Source organism: Mus pahari, chromosome 5 (genome assembly GCF_900095145.1).
Source record: "Mus pahari chromosome 5, PAHARI_EIJ_v1.1, whole genome shotgun sequence".
NCBI classification, from domain to species: domain Eukaryota; kingdom Metazoa; phylum Chordata; class Mammalia; order Rodentia; family Muridae; genus Mus; species Mus pahari.
In genome coordinates, this window is record NC_034594.1 from 34,663,024 (window position 1) to 34,672,834 (window position 9,811).

General features: G+C 45.4%; 1 protein-coding gene across 2 annotated transcripts in view; it reads right to left on the minus strand.

Moving 5' to 3' along the window:
- Rftn2 (raftlin family member 2) overlaps window positions 1–8,373 on the minus strand; it is a 55,819-nt gene extending 47,446 nt beyond the window's left edge. The window contains exon 1 of one of the 2 annotated variants that reach the window (XM_021198496.2): window positions 7,709–8,373. In XM_021198496.2, coding sequence (XP_021054155.1) covers window positions 7,709–7,847 — 139 coding nt within the window. In that variant the 5' untranslated portion in view covers window positions 7,848–8,373. The remainder of the gene's footprint in view (window positions 1–7,708) is intronic. The other variant, XM_029539407.1, reaches the window with a different exon arrangement.
- Window positions 8,374–9,811: the final 1,438 nt, after the last annotated feature.

The window sequence follows — 9,811 nt, forward strand, 5'->3', positions numbered from 1 at the left end:
AAAATATCTAATAAAATAATTAAAAAAACAAACAAACAAAAAAAGAAATCGAGAAACAGGCTACAATGTAAATAGAATTTCAACTGTTGTTCATTAATGAAACTGGCCACCGCTGAAGTCACATGTTGCTAAATGAAGTAACATAATGTCAGTTTTTCTTTTTCTTTTCTTTCTCCTTGTATTTTGAGGCAGAGTCTTTGGAGTCCAGGCTGGTCTTGAACATGGGGCCAGTTATTGTGTGCCAGGCTCCTGAGTGCTAGAATTAGAGCCTGGCAACTTGCTTGGCACTGTACACCTGACAAGAGGCCCATGGCACTTTGGGGATCTTGTGACCTGCCTTTGTCTGCTTTCTCCTTCACGTACGCAAGCTCCTCTCCGCTTTCTGTGGTGCCTCTCTCAGGCCACAGAACCCCTCCGGCTTCTCGCTGTCAGTCACCCTGAGTTTCTGCCTTGTTTGCTTTATCCCCGTCCACAGTCCCAGCCACTCTGTCAGCTGATCTCTGGAGGGCGGGTATAACATATGCAGGAAACAAGCACAGAACATACTTAGAACTACTAACTCCCAGGTAACGATTATTTAATGAAAAAGCGAAAAGTGGCCTGCTCTTCAGAGACCTCCCATTCCATCCTTTCCAATCTTGGTTCCATCCTTCCACCGTACTGAGCCGCGACTGTCCGGTAATCACTCCTTGCGCTTCCCTTAGTGCTGCAGACTAGGGATGCAGTCCTAGTCTCTACAGTTCAGTGTCAAGCAGAGACCATGTGCTAAAGGAGCAGCCTGCCCCTGGGCAGGCCAACTGATGGATGTCTTGAGCCGTATGAAATGGGATCATACAGTGGTTCCTTGGTATCTCAGTCTACACCACACAGTGCTGGACTTGCCTGTGAGCAGTTAGAGTTGTGCTCTCATTGCACTGTAAGAGCTGTCAGCAAAGGACGGCCATGGAGTTTAGCTGTGTATCCCTTTGGCTGCTCTAGCACAGTGTGCAGTCGATCAGGTGTGATTGAGGCCACATGGCTCAGAAAGCCTACCATGTTATAGTTTGGTCCTTTAGAGAAACCATTAGTGTGTAGGGCTGAATGAGGCTCCTTGAATGAGGCTTGCTCCGGCGACCCAGTAGAAAACTCTGCAAGGGACAGAACACTGAGCCACGTTCCCAGAGACAGGTGCCTGAAACCACAAAGCCCCCAACTTCATAATTCTGTGACTATAAGTCACGCAGACAATGTCCCAAACTCTGACATTCTGGCTAGACTCCACCCCCACAGTTACCTGACTATGCCAGGTATGCTCCACCCCACAGTTACCTGATAGTCCAGCCTACTATAAGAGGGGCTGCTTGGCCCCTCCTCGATCTCTCTAAGCTCTCATCTTTCTTACCTTCTAGCCCTCCTTCTCTCTCTTCCTTCCCCCTTCTCTCCATGTGGCCATGGCTGGCCTCTCTCCCTCTTTCTACCTTCTTTCTTTCCCCCTGCCTTTCTACAGTAAAGCTCTAAAACCATTATGGCCCACCGTGCTTGAACGATGGGATGGGCTTTCCCCTAAAGAGCCCTATCTAATCTCCCACCAGAAGGCCTTCCTGCGCTCTAGCCACTGACCGGACCAAGGACTCTCGCCCTCTTAGGAACCACCCAGTGCCTCCCTCTCTCCCTGGCCTCTCCAACCTTCGGCCCCTGGGCTGACCGAGCTGCCCCTGGGGACTCCATTCTGTTCTCAGCTCTTCCACGGTATCCAGCGGGTGTCTGGGATGCTCAAGGCTGAGAACCTGGTACCTAAGCCTGCCCCGGTGCCCCCCGCCATGCCTCCCCTCCTGCAAGCTGGGATTCCGTGGCTTCACACAGCCAGACACCCACCCGGGGACGCATGCAAAGCATGCTCCCTGCCCTGCATTAGTGGATATCTGTAGTCCAGTGGTCACTCATGCCCATGGCTTGGGAATTCCCAATTGCTTGACTTGGACATCTTTGTGTACCACATGGTCTATGCTGACACTGGGCATATCTTCAGTTATAAGTAGAAAATGTCAATTGTTTTTCAAATGATTATAACACTATACTGACACCTGATATTAGCAACCTTTCAAAATTTTAGCTCTTCTGGGTGTTTTGTAGTAGTGGTTTTAATATGCATGTTTTTGATCACCGATGATTGGAATGCAGTTTCACATGTCTTTTGACCACTTGGATTTCTGATTTGTCTGTCCAGATTCTTGTCTATTCTTTTATTGAGCTGTCTTTTCCTTATTGTCTTGTAGTGGTGGTTGAAGCATTCAGGACAGACAGAGGCCTTACTGAGTCTCACTCATTCTTTATATCTGGGATGTGGTGGCACTTCGGAAGAGCCTTTCTGGACCCGCCCACTCAGTCCCAGGCTGCATCACAGGGCACAGTGTGAAAGGACCCTGTGATTGCAGGTATCCTTCCCAGGTCCTGCCACAGGATCTCTTGCAGAGTTAGCCTGTTCACATACACAGAACCAGGTGCTTTTAGAGTGTACACAGACGTACTAAGAGTGGCATTGTCTGTTTTCTTGGTTTGCTTTTTAGTCAGGGCCTCATGTAGCATAGGCTGGCCTTGAACTTGCTGTGCAGACAAGAACAGCTTTGACCTGCCCGATGATCGATCCTTCTGCCTCCACTTGCACAGTGCTGGGATTACAGGCCTGTGTGTTCACACTTTGTTTTATCCAGTGCAGAGAACTGAACCCAAACTTCATGCATACTAGGCACACACTACCAACTAGGCGCATTTCCAGTTCTTGACAGTTTTAAAAGTGGGTCAGCTGTCTGCTATTATTAGAGATCCCTTCCTCTCCAGTCTCAGAATGGAATTCCTTTCCACAATAATCTGTGTTTGTGAGATTAGTTTTGTTTTTTTTTGTTTGTTTTTCTTTTTGTTTGTTTGTTTTTTCGAGACAGGGTTTCTCTGTATAACCCTGGCTGTCCTGGAACTCACTTTGTAGACCAGACTGGCCTCGAACTCAGAAATCCGCCTGCCTCTGCCTCCCAAGTGCTGGGATTCAAAGGCGTGCCCACCACGCCCGGCAAGATTAGTTATTTTTCTCAGGTGGACTGTGTCACCATTTCAAACATAATGGAACACCTTATATAGTTTAGTAAAAGAAAGAATAGAGACTATATCAGTACTGAAGAGGACCCAGTCAATTTCATTACGACTATAGCACTGTAACATTTAAAAATCCTTTGCTTGCTAGGCACATGTGTCCCAGAGTTTATTAGATTGATACAGTTATACAAAATGCAACTTGACTTTTATTTCCCTTCACCTCTGTCTCTTCCCCCTCTTCTTTATTCCTGACAGGTCTTGCTGTGTAGCTCAGGCTGGCCTCAGACTTATAATCTTCCTGTCTTAGACTTCTTCTTCTTTTTTTTTTTTTTGTTTTTTTGTTTTTTTGTTTTTTTGTTTTGTTTTTCGAGACAGGGTTTCTCTGTATAGCTCTGGCTGTCCTGGAACTCACTTTGTAGACCAGGCTGGCCTCAAACTCAGAAATCNGCCTGCCTCTGCCTCCCGGGTGCTGGGACTAAAGGCATGCGCCACCATGCCCGGCTTCTGTCTTAGACTTCTAAGGCCTGGGATTATAGGCATACACTATCATGACTTGATTTTTTATTAAAAAAAAAAACAAACCTCTATTTCTGACCATATAATAACTCTTGTTGACTTTCAGTACATTCTCTGTACAGCAATGTTCCCATTCTTCTTGAATGTTCTCTAATCCCTTACATAACTGACTCCTCCTATATTAAACCTGTGCTCTTGGCTCACTCCTGTTATCTGAGTTATTCTCTTTACAGCTGTGCCCCGGATCAGGCCAACACACTTTGGCTGGCCACATACTCCCTCTTTTGAAGACTTTCCTTCAGTTGCCCCTCAAATCACCACTTCTAGTTAGGACTACAAAGAGGAGTAAGAACTGAGTTTAAAGGAAAGGGGTGAGGTCCATCCCAGCATTGGAAAGAGAGGTGTTCTCACAGGAGGGACAGCAGCAGCTAGCTTTAGTGAACACTCCCCTGTGGGTGATCTTCTGTCATTTCCTTTAATATCTAAAACAGCTGTCTGATGTAAGTATTGTTAGAATCCCTGTTTGCAGTTAAGGGATCTGGACAGCGGCTTAAAAGGACTCATGACCCACGACTACAACACTGGTTCTCAAACTGTGGGTTGCAACCCCTCTGGGGAGGTCGCATATCAGATATCCTGCATATCAGATATTTACATTATAATTCACAACAGTAGCAAAATTACAGTTATGAAGTAGCAACAAAAATGATTTTATGGTCACAGCATAAGGAAGTGTATTAAAGGGTCCCAGCATTACGGGGACTGAGAACCACTAGACTAGAGTCTTGTGTGCCTAATCATTATGCTATTATTTTCTTGTTGAGATGTAAGGAATGATTGGAAGACACCACCACCTCCCCCCAACCAACAAAACAAAAAACCCAAACTAAGCACAAAACAACAACAACAAACAAAGAAGCCACTGCAGACAGGGGGCAGGGAAAACAGAGAGGAAATGAATGGCTATGGAGAGTGGTAACGAGAATGGAGAGGAGAGAAGAGATGGTGGAGTTTAAGTTCTTTGTATTCTGGTTGGATTGGGTGTGTGCATGCGCGTGTGTACATGTGTGCATGCGTGTGTGCATGAGTGTATGTGTTCGTGTGTGTACATCATGTAGAGGGCAGAGGTTGACACTGGTCTTCGCCCACACTCACTTTGTACCTTATTTTTTGAGACAGGCAGGCTTCAGGCAGTCTGGCACTCAGACTGGCGGGGCTGGCTGGACGGTGCCCTCCAGACATCTGCCTGCCTGTCTCCCTTGGGCAGGGGTCACTCGACACACCTAGGTTTTATATGAGACTCCCCCGTCCTTATCCTTGGACAGCAAGCATTTGCTGACTGAGCACTCCCCTGCCTCCGACTGAATGTTTGGTGAGAGTGTGGAAAGAGGCTAGTAAGGAGAGCATGCATGAATAACAGAGGGCCGCTCTGAACCATTGAGCAGTGAGTGAAAACTACATTTCATTCTGCTACAGTAGATACTGTGCTGCTTTGAGTATGCTCCGCCCAGGGAGTGGCACTAATTGAAGGTGTGACCCTGTTGGAGTAGGTATGTCACTGTGGGTGTGGGCTTTAAGACCCTCATCCTAGCTGCCTGGAAGTCAGTCTTCTACTGTCTGTCTTTGGAAGAAGATGTAGATCTCAGCTCCTCCTGCACCATGCCTGCCTGGATGCTGCCATGTTCCTGCCTTGATGATAATGAACTGAAACTCTGAACCTGTAAGCCAGCCCCAATTAAGTGTTGTCCTTTGTAAGACTTGCCTTAGTCATGGTGTCTGTTCACAGCAGTAAAACCCTGACTAAGACACATACACTACCACGGAAAGTTAGTACAACAGAATTTGTGATGCAATGATTGGATAAGGGAGAAAGGTAGAACTGAGTGAGAAACAACTTGTTCAAGACAAACTGTAACACAACACAGGGACTTGGAAGGCTCTCCCTCCTTAAACTTTATTCTGTGTCCCATGGCTTCTGTTTGGGAAAAAAACAAAACAAAAACAAAAACAAAACTGAGGAATACACACAGCTGTCACCAGGCCATTTTGTTTCCGCCAAGGTTTCTCACTGTGTGGTGGTCTGGCAGCTAGGAGCAGCCACCATTCAGTTCTCTTCCCAGCAATCCCAGGAAGGGTTGGCCAGTGCCAAGCAGAAGGCTGGCATGTGTTGTTAGCCCACCCAGACACACTATCGTAGACACTGGAGTGGCAGGCAGGTGGCTGTCAAGAGACTGGAGGAGAGAGGCAGGCTAACTATGCCTGGAAGAGGGGGCGGGGCTGGGCTGGTACACAGAGTCCTGGCTTCAGAAGCAAAGGCAAAGGCAAGACCAAAACAAATGGTTGAACAAAAACCCCAAACAAGAACATGTGGGAGAACTGGGAAGAGATGGGCCCCAGAGACCAGGCGCCTGTACCAAATAGGAAGCAGATGCTACCTAAAGCCATGCGCCTGCCTTAGTGTGCGCATGCGTACATCAAACCCATGCCTGTGCTTTACGGTGAAATTACCCTTCCGCAGCAACATCTAGAGTGAAAGGTGGAAATTTTGCTCCTTTCAGGGAGAAAAAGGTTTCTGATAAAACCAAAATGACTGTTGAGTAAAAGCTGTGTATCTTCTTGATTCAAAGGTAATACGCATATATAGAAATTTGTTGGAGGTGCTAATGTTTTGAAATGGCATGAATCAGAAAAATGTTAACTTCTTAAAGTTCTATAGCCCTAAGGTGAGCTGTGCATCAGAATGCTAACGTGCAGATGGCAAAGGTTCTGGCCTAAAGCTTCACGGATACATAAGAAAGGCTTGCTTTTCCACCCTGTGCGGTTCCGCCCAACCCAGTCTGTATTGAGGAGGAGAACCGCACTCTAGCAGCTCCCTGTCTCAAGGATTTTTCTCGAATGACTTTTTAAAAAGGCATATAAAAATTCATGACGTTTTGGCTACTTTTCTATCAGCATGAACTCAATGCACTTTAAATTCACACAACAAAGAAGAACATTGAGAATATTAACTTTTCGTCTTTTGGCAGCCTCGTCCTTACTTGGATTCTTTGATCAAAAAAAAGTGGTGAATATGTTTGAAGCACAGGTACAGATCTTCTATGTCTCTGAAATTTGCTTGCTGGCCAGCTCAATTTTTAACAAAGAAAAATGGGCTGCTCTTGCTTCGTGCACAAAGATGCACTGTTTTCAGGGGAAGGCGGCAGTGGTGGTAGAGTAAAAGCATCTAGCCGGATGCGCAGTACAGTTTTCAGTTAACTAGTGGACTTGTTGAGTCAAAGAATTAAAATAGGAACTTAATACTAGCTTTTGGAAAACTCAGCAAGCAAATTTCTCTAAATTTCATTTCTTTCTTTTTTAGCACATCATAATTAAAGACGCAGTTTGTTTTAAACCCTGTTATGTCCCGCGTCTCAGGGACTCTGAAGCAGTATTCGGAGTTTCCAGAGAGGAGGGAGGCAGACCCGGGTCAAGAGGAGGCACCTCGGGCCCCTTCCCTTCCTGGAGCTGCTGCCATCTGGGCTTGTTTGTTTGTGTTTCTAACTTTTTGGAACAGAGTTTCTCTGTTCGGGATGGAGCACCCCCAGAGGGGGATACCTTCCAGTTGGGCTACTTTTCCCCATTAAAACAAAAACAACTAAATTCTTTCAACCTTTAGTTTGGTCAAACCTATCACATTGAGCAGCACACAATTCAGCACACTGACCACCTCGGAATTGCCTTGGCGGAGTTTTCCACACCGCATACAGCATACAAGTAGCACGGCCGATAGCCCCACAGTCCCTGCCTTTCAAATCTTTTCAAAACACAAGCTGTCATTAAGGCGCCAGCAATTTGGCCTAGAAATCAAACATTTGTCCCATTTGCTTTAAAAATAAAAGGAACATTTCCAAGTAGTTTTCTTAATTTTGTATAGTATATATAAGCCATGTTTTTAAAAAATAGCACACAAAACAAAAAACAAGCAAGCCCAAACCTTCCCAAATATAATTAAGAAACAAAGCGTCATTGTTAGATGGACCAATTTCATTATGGAAAAGAGCTTAAGCCTCCACAGGTTCACACTTCAGAAAATTAGTATTCTCTTATTTTGGAGACAGATAATAACTACAATAGAAATAAGGAGTACCTTGTAAAGTAAAATCCAGCAGTGCATATTCATAAGCAAATTCTGTCTTTGTTTCCACTTGCGGTCTCTTCAGGGTAGAAAATATTTTTCCAGGGCTGCTTTCATCAGGGTCTTCCAGCTTCCTAAGTCCGCACCCCATGGCAAAGTCTGCAAGGAGTTAAGACTGCAGGGAAGAGCCGGAGGGGCAAGAGCAGTCAATTTTGCTGTTTAAACTGCGAAAACAAAGTTACAGACTTAACTGCTTTGATTTGGTTTTCAGCGAAATGACAGATAGCCAGAAAGAAAGCGGCGGGTCCAAGGCGAGGAACTGGGGACTTTTATCCATTCTTCTTTAACGTTCCTGTTACTGAGCCTTCGCTCCAGCTCCGGGACGCTGGGCTCGATCTTTGAGGAGCTCGTAAGCTGCTGCAACTTAGTGGAGAATTTCCATGCCACGTCAATTTACAGCCAGCCAGCCCCCTACCAGAGTTCTGTGGCTCAGGGCACCGACGAGCTTTGTCTCACCCAGTTGGCTGAATGGAAAAGATGTGTCCAGAAACGGAATTAAAGACAAAAGTGCAACTCTGGTGTGATTATCTGCGGATAGAAGATAAAGTCAGTCAAAGTGATGAGGTTCTTTCTGTTTTCTCTGGTTAGTCCTGCGCTGAAGCTCTTCGCTGCTTCTACCAAGGAAGCAGAAGGGAGGGGGAGAGGGAAGGGAGGGAGGAAAGGAGGAAGAGAGGAAAGGACAGAGGGAGGGGGAAGAGAGAAGGGGCGAGAAAAGGAGAGGGAGGGAGGGAGAGAGAGAGAGAGAGAGAGAGAGAGAGAGAGAGAGAGAGAGAGAGAGAGAGAGAGAGAGAGAGAGAGAGAGAAGAGAAGAAGAAGAGAGAGAGAAAAGAGAAGAGAAGAGAAGAGAAGAGAAGAGAAGAGAAGAGAAGAGAAGAGAAGAGAAGAGAAGAGAAGAGAAGAGAAGAGGAGAGATTGCTTCTTAACGTGGTTGGCAACAAAATCAGTTCCAGAAAGGATGTGAGCTTTCTGAGGAAACAACAGAGGGGAGAGGGAGAGAGGGAGAGAGGGAGAGAGAGAGACCTAGAAAAGCACTTCAGTCCTAGGTAGAACTTTTGAAAACTCTTTCCACACAGCATTTCTTTTTGCTGGAAAGATATGCTGATTAAAACCACCAAGTATAAAAAAAGCACAAAAAATGTAAGATATTTCATAAATACTTGGGGAAGAAAGAATGAATGCAGTCAAAGTACACTGAATAAATGTATAGAAATGTCACTATGATTTTAATTTTTCTTTTTTTTTTTCAATTAGCATGCACTAATGAAAAAAAAAACAGTTAAAAGGAAAAATATCCTATGTAATTGCAAAGAAGAGACAGTTACAGGAGGAATTAGTTTCCCCCAGCATTCTTGGTTTGTTATTTTATTTATGTATGTGCAGGGATCCTCTGCCAGAAGAGGGGGTCAGAGCCTTTGGACGTGGGGAACAAGTGGTTATAAACTCCCATGTGAGTGCTGAAACCACCCCTCAAAAGCAGCCAGTGCCCTCGGGTTAGGCAGATCACCAGCCAAGTGCCCTTGATTTAAAACACCCCTATTATCTTACAAACTTTATATGACCCACCACAGGGGAAGGCCAGGGCCAAGTAGTGGGAGTGGATGGGTAGGGGAGTGGGGGTATAGGGAACTTTCAAGGTAGCATTTGAAATGTAAATAAAGAAAATAATAATAATAATAAAAAAAGGAAAAAAAAACCCCACCCCTATTAGAGGACTTAGTACTGCCTGACCACAGCTATGGGTCTCAAAATGGCCTTAGTTAAAACAAAACAAAACAAAACAAAAAAATCAAATGTGGATAACTTGACTCATTTAATCTTATTTGTAATGTAAATGGTAATTTGCTGCATGCAGAGGTCAAGGGTGATTTACAAGGAGCCACTGCAATGCACTTTTGTTGTTGTGCTGTGCCAGGCCCAGGATGTGTGCTCCAGCCACTCCCAGGAGGGAGGCCTGGAAGCAGACTGCTTGTGAGTGCGTTCTCCTTCTCATGCTTGCCACACATATGCTCTCGGGCAGGTTACTTGACTTCTTCGAGTACCAATTTCTTTTCCTTT